This window comes from Thalassophryne amazonica, chromosome 15, assembly GCF_902500255.1.
Source record: "Thalassophryne amazonica chromosome 15, fThaAma1.1, whole genome shotgun sequence".
NCBI classification, from domain to species: domain Eukaryota; kingdom Metazoa; phylum Chordata; class Actinopteri; order Batrachoidiformes; family Batrachoididae; genus Thalassophryne; species Thalassophryne amazonica.
In genome coordinates this window covers 22,675,310-22,690,783 of record NC_047117.1, presented here as the reverse complement: position 1 = coordinate 22,690,783, position 15,474 = coordinate 22,675,310, and the positions used below count along the sequence as shown (strand labels likewise).

The window sequence follows — 15,474 nt, the reverse complement described above, 5'->3', positions numbered from 1 at the left end:
ACCACATTGAATGGCTGTAGGGAGTTTCTGACCTGGTCACTTGGGGGGTGATTGCAGGTGATTACTCACTGAAACATCAGAAGTTAGATATTTTTTTCTTGCTATGTGCTAAGAATTAATCTTCTATGACTAATAATAATGACAATAACAAACTTTTTATTTTTGTGAACGCTATTAATCTGAAATTTACTTTAGTCCCATAACAATCCTTAAAGCTCCATCCATCTATTTATAACTCCTTATCCTCTTCATCCAAGACTAGAATGAACTAAATGTGTTATCAGACCTGGACAGGTTGGCAGTCCAACACAGTCATTCTCATAGTCACAGTACACAATATTGTCCAGTGAGCTAAAACACAGATTACCCACTAGAACCCTAAACGGGCTCAGTCTTTCCAGAGAAACCACTTGAGATATAGTATAATTGAAAAACTTTTCGAAGTATCGAATGTCATGGAATTATGTCTGATTTCTGTAGAAAAGCACAAAACCTGAAGTGAAAATGTCAACTGGTCGGTTTGTAGTGAAGTAGAAGTCATTTGTAATTGCTCAAAAATGAATAAGACTACTTCCATTTCTGAGTCTTTCCAACAGAAATATGTTGAGGTCATTATTGGGAACTTTTACATTTCATTGTGTTTTTGTAATTGTCAGATGTTTCCTTATGAAAAGCAGCAGCTCAAGGTAGAATATCTTTGAGATTAAAATCTGTAACAACAACAAACACTGATCATTTCAGACAACATTCTATAGTTGGTTAAAGTCTGTGGTGGTGAATGAGTCCTGTTATACGTATAGTGGTGACAATTTAAAAGAGTTAATCAGTAAAAATAAAGGGTAAAAGTAAGTCCCTTCGGCTGCTCCCTTGTTTTCACTTGGGGTCCCCAAGTGAAAACAACCAAGAGCCATCTGCACTTAAACCATGCACACTAACCACTTGGCCACCACCCCCCAAGTAAGTGTAAAGGGACAATATCTCAAATGGAAGAATGACAGTAAGACAGGAGACAGAAGTTGGTGGAAGAACTGAAGATGTTGTGATTTTCCTTGGGAGGGGTGAGGATGGAAAGGTTTGGGGTCAAGCATATCACATGGACAGTGTTGGTTGGACAGTTTGGAAACGATGTGAGAGACGCAAGTCTGACTTGATTTAGTTTGCTGGTTATATCAGACAGATGCTGAGGATGGAGCCACTAGCCAGGAGCCCTTTTGCAGTGTTAAATAAACAGACAAACAAAAACAATTCGTCACTAAAATATAATTGTCTTCCCTGACTCCAAATTTGTCATTCAAATTTTGAATGCCATGTGACTGTTGTTACCAGACGGGCTGGATTGGGTTTGACAAAAACCTTTGGATCTACTGGGATTTCCAGGCACCACCATCTCTAGACTCAACAAAGAATGGTTCAATAACAAAGAAACATCCAGGGAGAAGTGATTCTTTAGACGCAAATGCCTTCTTGATGTCAGAGAACAGAGAAGAATGGCCGTATTGGTTTGACCTAACAGAAAGCCAACTGCAACTCAATCACTTGTTACAACCAACGTATGCAGAAGAACATCTATGAAAACCCAACACGTTAGTCTTTGAAGCAGATTGGCTACAGTGGCAGAAAACCACATTACGTACCATTACTCTCAGCTAAGAAGAGAACGCTGATGGTATAGTGGTCACGAGCTCAGCAAAACTCAACAGTTAAAGACTGTTTATGGTGTAGTCTATGGTGTGTGTGATGGTATGGTCAGAATGTGATGTAAACAACATGAACCCATCCATCCTGACTTGTGTCAACAGTTCAGAATAATATACGGCAATGGTGTGGACGCTCTGTGACCAAACTGTCTGAGGAATGTTTCCAGCACTTCAATAAATTCATTTCAGGAGGAATAAAAGCATTTTAAGGCATGTCTGTCGGAACAAAAGGGAAGGGGCGGGGACGTGTCCCCCAATTTGGTGTACCTTATGAAGTGGCTATAAAATGTAGTTTCAACTGAATTTAAAACTGAGTATAACACTAATTGAAGAAAAAAATTAAGGAAAATAAAACTAAATGACCACTTGATTTATGACGCAAACTTAAATTCTCTATTAATTTAAAGCCACTTGATTGTAAGCTAACGCAAATGTTAACTGAATCCAAAAGTAGCTGACCATGAATGTACTGACTCTGAAACTAACTGAATGTAATCCTAATTAAATATAAATTAACTGATTCTGATACTATCTGAATATCAAGGTAAATTAATCCAAAAACAACTGAATGCAAAACGAATACAACAGAAAAAATGGTCTGAAAAGGAAACAAATGTTAAGCTAACTGAAAAGCTAATACGTTCTAAAAAACAAAAAATACTGAATCTAAATTTAAGTAGCAGAGAACAGAAAAAGCATAAATCTTTTTGAACAGTCATCAAAATTTCAAAGTGATTCATTTTTTAAAAATACTGTTAGATAAAATGTTCTACTATGAATACAAAAATGAGTCATTTAATTCAGTTCAGTTAATGCACATTTATAAACATTAAAATGTAACCAAAGAAAATCTATTTTCAGGGGATGATCACTCATGACCCCACAAACAGCTGCCTCAGGTTTATTTGCAGATAGTTTTGCCATCAGTGAGCTCTCCACCGGCATGTCTCCACATGTCCAGGACAAAGCCCCCTCAAAACCCCTGAGCTGCCTGTTCAACACTTTGGTTGTCTCATCTTGCTGTTTTTTTTTTTAAACCCTAAATGCATCTATGGCTGAGTTTGCAGGTGGGTTATGTGGAACCATATATTAATATGAATAATATAATGTATGTTTATCTGGCGTGTGGTGAAGGTGGCGCTGTTTGTGACCCTTGTACATGAATTGTTGTCATAAAAAAGACTCATAAAACATAAAACTATGCATGAAATGTGGGGTGTAAGATGGACATGTTTTATGCCCATGTGGAAGACATGTTTTATGTCTCAACTTGCATGCATGCACCTGGTTCAGTTGAGTCACCTGGAAGTGTACGTAAAGTGGGAAAACAAAAGAAAAAAGGCATGTTGAGCCTTTAAAGAGCCTATATTTAAAACTTCTTCTGTAGGCAGAAAATCCAACCAGCATTACATCAATCAGATGGTAAATGTACAAAGTATTTAAATGTATTTATTTATTTAAAATTATTACTTATATAAGTTTAGAATATCGAATAATGTGCTTTTTCCCTAGGCTTTGCAAAGGCTTTGGAATGTGTAAAATGTAGATTAACAGCTAGGTGATCATCATACCGTCATGTGCTGTATTTGGACAATGACACATTTCTAATTTGGCATTTATACATCTATGCATCTTTAGTAACTTGCGCCTCCAATGGTGGCTGTGATTTTGCCGCAAGTTGTGGACAAAACCACTATATAGGTGGATTTGATGAAAGTGGTTTGAATGGAATAATTGTTGGTGTGTCTACCATGTAAGTTTTCTGGCTGCTGCAGACTCGGTGGGTTGAACGTATATTAAATTTTCACTTATTTCCAGTCCTTCCAATATTGTGAATGTACTTTATTCCAAGCGTTCCATTTTTAGGAAAACATGGAAATGCACATGTTCATCCCTGAGATGGTTATTGAAACATCCAGGGACACAACAAGTAATCCCCACTGGCATTCTGAGCCTTTTGTTTACTTTCTGAGCATGTCTGTGTGTCCGCAGCAGGCACACATTTCCAGAAATCCCCAGCGCGATCAAAATCCAATATGGCAGGTATACAGTACAATGCCCCTGTTATCGCCTATTAATAACAGTGGACCAGAATCATTTTCCTTCAGGCATATCTTCGTATGGTGTGTTACCACCGTGTGAAGTTTCATTGACATTCTGAGGAGGAATTGCGTTTATAAGGCTCTTGGACATAACAGGGTGATTCCTGTATATCCTGCCAATTGTTGTTTATGGGGGGGTATAAGCATAAACCTAATACCTTCTTACAAAGACCTTTATACATCAAAGCATATCATGAAACAAGATGAGACATTTGAAAGCTACCCTTAGGGAAAAGACCCCATTGCTCTTCAACAGTAATGATTAAAGCATCTACTCGTTCCACCTCTTTCACTTTTACCAACCTTTAGTTAGTATTTGGCTTAAGTCCCCTTTGACCCCAGTCCTCTAAACCTTCTGCTCTTTTCAGTGAGGTGGAAAAGAAAGGTGGAGGGTGGGGGGTGTCCTAAACTGGGAGCTGCCAAACAGGTTGTCTTTTATGAATCAAACACTTTTGTGACTGAAAGAATGGCAGGAAATTTTAAAGCTTTTAAGCTGTTTTTGAGACAGATATGTGTGGGAAATCTATGATATATATATATGTAGGTGTCAGTGCATGATTTAAATATTAACGAATTCTTACCATTGTCTTCAACAGTGAAGTAGAAGATATCACTTGTGGCATTGTTCCCATCCAACAACACATAACAGATCTTCATATCATCGATGTCAGCTGTCGTGAAAACAGATGTGGGGATACAGTGTGTTACCTGAACAATGAGGTAACTGTTATAAAAGCATTTAAAATACAGAAACAATGTGGCCAAAAGCATTAAATATAGCATTTTCCGTTGTGATCGGAAGTTTACCAACACTCATCATGGACACAAATGTCATGCTAATTTTGTGCTGTTAATGATGTCCTTGAACTGTTTTTTTTTTGCCAGTGTGGATTAACTGTACAGCATACATTAATTCATTTAGGATCTTCTTTAATCCACACAGGGTCAAAATTATACATACAAGCTCAAATACATTGTCTTTTAATGTGACCAGGCCAAGCCCGAGACCTTCCCAAATTGTGTAAATCTACAATTCTCCTTCTTCAATCTTCACTGAGTTCACATAGTGGACTTTCCACCTACTACCGTGTCTTTCAACAGAATTAGCTACACTGAAAAATTGGCAGTTGTATTTGTAAAACTGGGGTGCAGAACATGGAACAAGACAACAGCTGTTACTAATATATATATATTCATGGGTATTTCATTTGTAAACCACCTCTCAAGCAAACCCAACTACAAGAAAGAAACTAAAAAAAAAACCCTCTAATGGAAATTGCTTTTACAAGTCATATATTTAATTTTCAAGAATAGAACATACAATTATTGAGTTTTTAAAAATCAAAGAATGTTTTTAGTCCTTATTTAAATGAGACAGAGATAGTGAGTCATAAATAATGAATGTGGGCACTCTTCCGAAGAACAAGCGTATATTTTCTAAAAGTAGGAATCACACCTAGACAACCAAAGACTTCAGTATTATGACCAGTTAGAAAATTTGTAATGCGCTGATGACACTTGTTATTTCATGATTAAATAACTGAGTTACATTATGAAATGTATCCCCCTGGAAGTCAGTCTGATGCTGAGCTGTGAAATGATACGTCTGTTTGTGGTGATACTTGTAAGGACTCTGCCGTATTCAGAATAAGTTGGTATTTTGTTTTGGAGGTTTTAGGCCGACCAGCAAAAACAATCAATCAATCAATCAATTCAATCAATTTTTTTATATAGCGCCAAATCACAACAAACAGTTGCCCCAAGGCGCTTTATATTGTAAGGCAAGGCCATACAATAATTATGTAAAACCCCAACGGTCAAAACGACCCCCTGTGAGCAAGCACTTGGCTACAGTGGGAAGGAAAAACTCCCTTTTAACAGGAAGAAACCTCCAGCAGAACCAGGCTCAGGGAGGGGCAGTCTTCTGCTGGGACTGGTTGGGGCTGAGGGAGAGAACCAGGAAAAAGACATGCTGTGGAGGGGAGCAGAGATCAATCACTAATGATTAAATGCAGAGTGGTGCATACAGAGCAAAAAGAGAAAGAAACAGTGCATCATGGGAACCCCCCAGCAGTTTACGTCTATAGCAGCATAACTAAGGGATGGTTCAGGGTCACCTGATCCAGCCCTAACTATAAGCTTTAGCAAAAAGGAAAGTTTAAGCCTAATCTTAAAAGTAGAGAGGGTGTCTGTCTCCCTGATCTGAATTGGGAGCTGGTTCCACAGGAGAGGAGCCTGAAAGCTGAAGGCTCTGCCTCCCATTCTACTCTTACAAACCCTAGGAACTACAAGTAAGCCTGCAGTCTGAGAGCGAAGCGCTCTATTGGGGTGATATGGTACTACGAGGTCCCTAAGATAAGATGGGACCTGATTATTCAAAACCTTATAAGTAAGAAGAAGAATTTTAAATTCTATTCTAGAATTAACAGGAAGCCAATGAAGAGAGGCCAATATGGGTGAGATATGCTCTCTCCTTCTAGTCCCCGTCAGTACTCTAGCTGCAGCATTTTGAATTAACTGAAGGCTTTTTAGGGAACTTTAGGACAACCTGATAATAATGAATTACAATAGTCCAGCCTAGAGGAAATAAATGCATGAATTAGTTTTTCAGCATCACTCTGAGACAAGACCTTTCTGATTTTAGAGATATTGCGTAAATGCAAAAAAGCAGTCCTACATATTTGTTTAATATGCGCTTTGAATGACATATCCTGATCAAAAATGACTCCAAGATTTCTCACAGTATTACTAGAGGTCAGGGTAATGCCATCCAGAGTAAGGATCTGGTTAGACACCATGTTTCTAAGATTTGTGGGCCAAGTACAATAACTTCAGTTTTATCTGAGTTTAAAAGCAGGAAATTAGAGGTCATCCATGTCTTTATGTCTGTAAGACAATCCTGCAGTTTAGCTAATTGGTGTGTGTCCTCTGGCTTCATGGATAGATAAAGCTGGGTATCATCTGCGTAACAATGAAAATTTAAGCAATACCGTCTAATAATACTGCCTAAGGGAAGCATGTATAAAGTGAATAAAATTGGTCCTAGCACAGAACCTTGTGGAACTCCATAATTAACTTTAGTCTGTGAAGAAGATTCCCCATTTACATGAACAAATTGTAATCTATTAGACAAATATGATTCAAACCACCGCAGCGCAGTGCCTTTAATACCTATGGCATGCTCTAATCTCTGTAATAAAATTTTATGGTCAACAGTATCAAAAGCAGCACTGAGGTCCAACAGAACAAGCACAGAGACGAGTCCACTGTCCGAGGCCATAAGAAGATCATTTGTAACCTTCACTAATGCTGTTTCTGTACTATGATGAATTCTAAAACCTGACTGAAACTCTTCAAATAGACCATTCCTCTGCAGATGATCAGTTAGCTGTTTTACAACTACCCTTTCAAGAATTTTTGAGAGAAAAGGAAGGTTGGAGATTGGCCTATAATTAGCTAAGATAGCTGGGTCAAGTGATGGCTTTTTAAGTAATGGTTTAATTACTGCCACCTTAAAAGCCTGTGGTACATAGCCAACTAACAAAGATAGATTGATCATATTTAAGATCGAAGCATTAAATAATGGTAGAGCTTCCTTGAGCAGCCTGGTAGGAATGGGGTCTAATAAACATGTTGATGGTTTGGATGAAGTAACTAATGAAAATAACTCAGACAGAACAATCGGAGAGAAAGAGTCTAACCAAATACCGGCATCACTGAAAGCAGCCAAAGATAACGATACGTCTTTGGGATGGTTATGAGTAATTTTTTCTCTAATAGTTAAAATTTTGTTAGCAAAGAAAGTCATGAAGTCATTACTAGTTAAAGTTAATGGAATACTCAGCTCAATTCTGTTCTGCTTGAAATACAGGCATGAACTTGTTTATGTAAATCAGATAAGTTATCTTCAGATAAGCTGTGTTATTTTAGTTGCATTCACTCTCCGATTTATGTTGCTAATATGTCTATCAAAGTTCAGGTCAACATCTAAAATACCCTTAAGAGTCAAACTGTGCTCAGTGGCTTTTAGGAACACTGGTTCTATGTATGAAGTGATGTCTCAAATTATTAGTACTTATTGCAAGTATTTATGATTTGTTAAATTTTATTTTATAGATTTACAGATGTTCAGTGATTTATTTAATTGATAAAGTTTACCTGCTTACTTAGGGGGCAGATATGCTATTAAGCATTTATTATTCATAGTCAGGAACATTTTGTATTTTGAAAGTGCACAATATTTGCAATTTTGCCTCTGTACACTGCCATGGTCGAGTTGAAATGAAACACTCAAAATGTGATTGAAGTGTAGGATTTCATCTTTAATTCAAGAGGATTAACAAAAATATTGTGTTAAAACATTTAGGAATTATGGCTATTTGTATTCCCCCCCATTTTCAGAGAATAAGGAATATTTTTAATAGCAATAATATTACTTTTGCAGCTGTTTTTGTTGAGACATGTTAGGGGATGGAAACAATACATTTTTTCCACTTTATTTTTAATATTTTAAGAAAATAAATGTAGAGAAAAACAGAAAATTAATTCAGCAACATAAATGATCATTCCATTTTCTGTCTGAAAAGGAATAGGGTGAAGCCAGTTGCTTATCTAGTCCTATGCCTGTACTAACTCATCAATAAGTCACATCACCTATTGTCTTAGAATTCATTTACATTAATCATTAAGAAACAGAAACAATATGGAACTACATGGTAAATCTGTGTCTGGAGTAAGAAGCTGTCAAACACTGAGTGACCAGAATGAGACGAGTGATAGAAGCCACCAAGGTACCCATGACAACTCTGAAGGAGTTATAACTTCTGTGGCTGTGACTGCAGAAAGTGTCATTTAAATTCCGCTGTGGTGGTGACTTGAGGCAAAATAACAAAATTTGTTGTTGTCCACTTACTTGTGGACCTGACTCCATACTCTAAATGGGAAGACTTTATTCGTTCTGTGCTTACTATTCCTCATCTATGAAAATCTTTCCCAAGATATTAAATGATAACAAATTTTGGTTTTTAAAGTTTATTAAGTGTATTTCTGGTGTTTCATTGGCTTACCTTGTGTGAAGGTCTTGATGCTGTCATTGCCCAAAGCAATGTTCATGATGAAGCCATGTAGTGGAGCCTGAGACACCCTGTACTTCAGAACTTTCTGGGGGCTATCACGATCCTCAGATCTAAGGGACTTGCTGGTGATCAGGAAGCCCATGTGGCCTGTGGGGAGGACTTTAAGTGAGGCAGCTGCCTTATTCACCACAATCTGGGGCATACCGTTGTCCACTGTGTTGATGTGAATTGTCATCATCTGGGGCTTGCGTGTCTCATACACAGTGTCAGGAAAGACATAAAAATCAGTATGTGTGCCATCTGTGACAGTGAAGGAGAAGCTGTCTTCATTGGTCTCAGTCCCATCGTGCTTGTAGCTGATGAGGTTCTCGTTTAGGTCCTGTTTGGTAAAGGATGTGATTGGTTGGTTATTGCTGAAAAGCAGCTGACCATGCACTGGCACCTGGGTGACTATGAAGCGCAACATATCATCTGGCGTATCACGGTCCTCAGCTGTCAACTCAAATGGAGTAATGAGCTTGGTTTCTCCTTCTTCCACAATCAGTTTGTGTATAGTCAAGACAGGTTTCTTATTATCAACATCAGTGATGGACACTCTGAAGGTACGGAAGACGGGATTGTAACCATCTGTTACCTCAAACTCAAAGCTGTCCATTTTGATCTCATCATCAGAGGTGTGGATGTAGTAAATCTTGTTGCCAGCAAGCTGTAATTGGGTGAAAGTGGAAATGGGAACACCTGGGTAGTCAGTGCTCTCTAAGTGTCCTCTGCTCGGGGCACGTGTGATGCTAAAACTGAGGTATTCATCAGGACTATTGATATCACTGGTGCTGAGGAGGTCTGTTGTCAGAGTTACTTTGCCTCCTTCTTTCAGTGTTACACCTTTGTTGATAACATCTGGAAAGACCATGTCAATACTTCCAATGTTGATGTAAAAGTAACGATCAATAAGGGGATTGATGCCATCCGTGACATCAAACTTCAGTAGGTCACGGATTCCCTCTTGGCCGGTGTGCACATACTGAATGAGGTTATTGTCAATTTCTTCCTGGGTGAAGTTCATTCCAAGGGTGATGTTGCCTATTACATCACCAAACTTGCTAATACGTTGAAGGTAGCCTTGGCCTGGACCATAACGCACAACATATACCAAATGTTTATCTTCAGAGTCAAGATCTGTGGCCTTCAACACTTTGTTACTGATGACTTGTGTCTCTCCGATCTCAACATCAAGACCATCATTTATAGCCATTCTTGGTGTTTCATCATCAACAGGAATGACCATGATGAGTACTGATTGCTCCACTTTGTGCTTCCCATCTGAAAGCCTGATTTCAAAGCTGTCCTCTTTTGTCTCTGAATCATTGTGTTCATACACAATGTTGGATGCCTCTTTGATCTGTTCTAAGTTAAACCTGTCCACAGGAATGGTGCCTGTGCTGAGTTGCTGGACTATTGTACCATGTTTGGGGTTTTTGATTATCTCAAAATGTAGCTCATCACCAGGAATATCGACATCAGCTGCATTTAAGATTGGTGTGTCAATGACCAGACTCATGCCCTCCATTACCACAAACTCACGAATGAAAATCTCAGGTTTCTCATCATTCGTTGGAATAATGACTATGGGTAAGAAGTGACGTTCAGAGAAGTTAATACCATCTGAGCAGCGGAAGGCAAAACGATCTTCCACAGGTTCCACCCCTTTGTGGATGCTTTGGACATAGTAGATATGACCAAGCACAACATCTTTAATGCTAAAGGCAGTGATAGCTGTTCCCGCCCTGGATTTCTCAGAGCCTGTGGATGGGGAAATATTCTCCACATATCCAGATTTTGGTTGGACAATGATTGTGCACAGGATATCATCATTGTCTGTGTCAATGTCCTCAGCCTGGATATGGTCAAGAGTGATGACATTCTTCTCCCCTTCTACGACAACGAACTGCCCTCCAACACTGACTACAGGTGGAATGCTGTCAACAGGAAGGATTGTAACATGAACTGTTACACCTTGGACCTTGTTGCCGCCAACTACCCACTGATCTGACATATCAGAAAGAGTAAGGTTGAAGGAGTCATGCTTTTTCACTGGTCCAATTTCACCAGATGTGTGAGCATATACCACTGCCCCGTTAATGATGTCTTCCTGGGTGAACCTCTCAGCAGGGGCACCGTTTACTAGGATTTCACCCAACCTGGGAGGTTCTTCCACTATAAAAGTTAGCATGAGGTCGTCTGTGTCTTCATCTTGGCCCTGAATGACATTGCTTGTTATTTCTGTTGCTCCATTCTCCAGTACATCGATGGAGGCTCCGAGCAGGCCCTCTGGGAGCTTGATAGTTGGGATCTCGTCATCGACTGGCTCTATGATAATCTTAATTGTGATGGGCACTTCATGGAAACCATCGCTGACATCAAGCTTGATGATGTCACTGAGTGATTCTTCTCCACCATGGCTGTAAGTTAGCCGGCTATTTTCTATGTCTTCAAGGGCAAACGTCTCACCATTTGACATATCAATACCCAAATATCGTAGCTGCCCAAATATCGGAAACTGAGTTACAGTGAATATGATGTTTTCATCATCAGTATCTGTGTCTGTGGCATCCAGTTCTTTTTTGGTGATAATATATGTGCTTCTTTCCATAACCGTGAACCCCGTGTTGGTAATAAGTGGGGGTTTGTTATCAACTGGCTGCAAGAAAATGGTGAAAAGACCATCTGCTCTGTTACCAGCTGTGTCTTCTACGGTGAATGTGAACTGGGCCACTTTTGGAGTAATGCCCAGCTCCTGGTCTGGAGGCATATAAGCAACTTTGTGGTGATTCACCTGGGCCTGTGTGAACTCAGTTATTATAGTGTCAGGGCTATCGGTCAGCACAATTGCACCCAGGATGGCTGGGTTGTTCTCATCTGTGTCAGTTGGAGGCTTAGTGATGGTATATTTCAGGTCTCGGTCATCTGAATCCAGATCAATATAACATAGAAATTTCTTCTTGAAGTATGTCAGCTCATACTCCTTGACGGTCATATGAAGGTTGGTACCTGGATAAAGCTCTGGGGGAAGGTCATCGACAGGATGGATTTTGATAGTGAATGTGTGTTTGTCTGATTGGTTTGGTGGGTCATTGTCATCTTGAACCCGGAACACAAAATGATCAGTTACACTGGTTGTGCTATGGGGTCCAATATGATGGTAGAACAGCTTTCCATCAAGAATGTCTTGCTGAAACCATTCCGTTACCGCCTGCTCAAACATTTCATCTGTCTCACTGAACTTCCACAGACTGGGGTCAGATGGAAGCTCCACTTGCCTTAGCAACAACTCCCCTACGGTAGAATATGGCGCTTCTAAGACAAACTTAATGGATGAATCCTCTGAATCAATATCTGTGGCACTTAGAATGAATGGAGAAATCTGCATGACTTCATTTTTAAACAGCACCAGACCCGTGTTGGCATTAATAATCGGGGGCTCATCGTCAGTGGGAGCAATAGTGATGGGGAACAAAAACTCCACTTCATTACTGCCATCAGTAATTCTGAAAATGATGTTATCACTGTAAGTATCGCTGCCATCATGCTGGTACACCACAATACCAGCATCTAGATCAGCAGGTGTGAAGAACTTCCTGCGAGTACCAAACACGGTCAACTCTCCATGCTTCAAGCCATCAACAACAGTGATTCGTACATCTTCTAGATTATCCTCATCACTAATCTCTAAATTCTGGGAGCTAGACAGAGCTCGGGACTGTCCTTCAAACAATAGTTGTCCTGTATTTTTTGTTGCAACAGGAGCCATGGTATTCATAGGTTTTACCACGATCATGAAAGCAAAAGGATCAGACACAGCACCATCAGTGTCAACAATTTCAAACTCTATCTGGAAAATCCTCTCTACATCTGAATCCTCTGAAGGCGGTTTGTAAGCTATTTTAAGATCTCTGACATCTCTCTGATAGAAGGAGGTGATGGGCAGGTTTTGATCATCTGTGCTGATTATATATCCCTGCTGAGGGCTGAGCGATGAAGTAATGTTGAAGATTAAATCATCTGGGTGAGATTCAACATCTTCGGCAGCCAGCATGTCATTTGTAATAGCTGTCATCACAAACTGATCAACCTCCATCATCATCATGGCTACAAAGCTTGGTTTTGGAGCAGTGTTTTCTGCACCTTCTTTGATTCTAACCATAATTTGAAAATGCTCTTGCATTATGGCGCCTCCATTATCCTGCAGCTCTACCATCATTGGGATGTAGTCTCTGTTTGGTGAGTTGGTCTTCGCAGTGTGCTTGTAGCGTATACCCTGCTTCACAAACTCATCACAGTCAATCATTTGGCCGTTAGCAGGACTGTTTAAAAGTGTGCCATACCTGGGAAGACCTCCAGCACCAGCCAGAGTAGCGATCTTACACTGTGTAACACCATCCTCATAAGAAAATTCTAAAGCCTTTCTGTCAATAGTGTTGCTGTCACCATTGAGCTTTTCTACATTAAGGGGCATATTCCTAGTGAGGATCTCAAGCTGCTGGAACATCACGTCCACTTCTAGCATGAAAGGAATGACAACTGTGTCCGTGTGGGAGTCATAACGGAGTTGTAGCTTCACACGATCCTTGTTGGGGCTCCTAGATCCAAAATGAGTATATTTGACTTCATTTGGTCCAAATAAGCAGGGGAACTTTTTAGGGGTCAACACTCCAGGTTTCTGGGCCAGTGGGTCATTATCCAGAACTGTGATGTGACAGCGGTCGCCAGGCTGAACCTCTATTATCAGGTCATTGATGGGGTCCAGAAACAAAGACCTCCCAAATGGTACCCTAATCCCATTGTTAGCGACAATGATGCTGTCTTCATTAGGTCCGGACCTAAAGCCATAGAGGTTAGCCGGGTTAAACGGCTCTGCTCCAGCTGAGGCAAAGTAGAAGCACAGTGCAAACAGAACAAGAAGGCATTTCAAAAAAGCCTGTGTTATGCAAGATTTGGAAGTTTGTAGACAACCAGCCATATTCACTGCTAGTTGCCTTCCAGTTTATTTAAAATCAGCAGGAGAAAGCAGACTTTTGTTCCAAGCAGGGAAAAAATTAAATCAAGAAAAATATCTGATGGTTTGGGCCTTCCACTCCTCTGTGTCTTCTCTCTGTTTCTAAGCAGCCACACACAAGCACAAATGCAGTGAATGCTGCCCGGCTGTGCAGGTAATAATGAAACAGAAGACAGTGACGGGCTCAGGCTCCTCCTTCTGTCAGTGCTGAGAGGGAGCCTCCTGCCCCCATGGCTAATTTAAGAAAAGCCATTGGACAAGACTGTGAAAGTACTCCCCCATCCGTCACTCATTCAACACTCGCAGTCTCTCACAGAAAAAAAAAATGTGTTAGGATTCTAACTAGTTTAATATAGAAGAATATCTGCTATTAAAATAACAGGCATTCACTATGTTTAATCCAGTTCATCAAAATATTTTATTTAATTATTTTATTATACATAACATTTAGGGACATTTATTCATGTCTCATGGTCTCTACAGTTTGTTTTTGAATGAACCAATTAAAATATGAGAGCTAAAGTTTACTATTGGAACCTAACGTGCATCGGGATTGTGTGATGTCGACTAATTTAACTTTTGAAATATTGTATTTTAGCTTGTCTTCTAGTTCTAAACAGATCTACACTGTGGCCATTAGTCCTAAGTTGAACGATCGTAAAGTATGGGCATGACAAGTTGATGGTAGATATTGATCAGCACTTCACTGATCAGATAGCTCAGTGAGATAAGGAGTTGTGTTACCAATATGTATACCTGGGACCACTTCTTGGTCAGACTCCCTCTCTTTGTCCCCAGACAAGAAACTTCAGATGCTTCCTCTCAGTCCACTCAGCTGTAAATTGACATGTATTTTTTCTATATACAACCCCTGGCAAAAATTATGGAATCACCGGCCTCGGAGGATGTTCATTCAGTTGTTTAATTTTGTAGAAAAAAAGCAGATCACAGACATGACACAAAACTAAAGTCATTTCAAATGGCAACTTTCTGGCTTTAAGAAACACTATAAGAAATCAGGAAAAAAAATTGTGGCAGTCAGTAATGGTTACTTTTTTAGACCAAGCAGAGGGGAAAAAAATAGGGAATCACTCAATTCTGAGGAAAAAATGATGGAATCATGAAAAACAAAAGAACGCTCCAACACATCATTAGTATTTTGTTGCACCACCTCTGGCTTTTATAACAGCTTGCAGTCTCTGACGCATGGACTTAATGAGTGACAAACTGTTGTGTGGGCCGCTGAAGAGGAGGTACTGCTGGCCCACCACCAGAAGGCGCCCTGCCTGAAGTGCGGGCTTCAGGCACGAGAGGGCGCTGCCGCCTCAGGAACAAGCCGTGGTGACAGCTGTCACCCATCATCCGTGACAGCTGTCACTAATCAACACATCTGGTATAAAAGCAGGAAGACGCCTCCACCAAACTGCCGAGATATCATCTTCATCTGGAGGTAATACTCTCAGCCCTTTTGTGAGATTTATAAATCTGTTATTGTGAGTGTTTGCAGGAGAACCGGTCGTTTTTTGCGGAGGCTGTGCAAGACCGCG

The 15,474-nt window shown here is 39.9% G+C and overlaps 1 protein-coding gene across 1 annotated transcript in view; it reads right to left on the bottom strand.

The window, feature by feature from the left end:
- Positions 1-14,012, bottom strand: part of frem3 (Fras1 related extracellular matrix 3) — a 58,194-nt gene extending 44,182 nt beyond the window's left edge. The window contains exons 1-2 of the mRNA XM_034189319.1: positions 8,866-14,012; positions 4,381-4,470 (exon numbers count right to left, since the gene is read on the bottom strand). Of these exons, the coding sequence (XP_034045210.1) occupies positions 4,381-4,470; positions 8,866-13,891 (5,116 nt within the window). The 5' untranslated portion in view covers positions 13,892-14,012. The remainder of the gene's footprint in view (positions 1-4,380; positions 4,471-8,865) is intronic.
- Between the last annotated feature and the right edge of the window lie 1,462 nt (positions 14,013-15,474).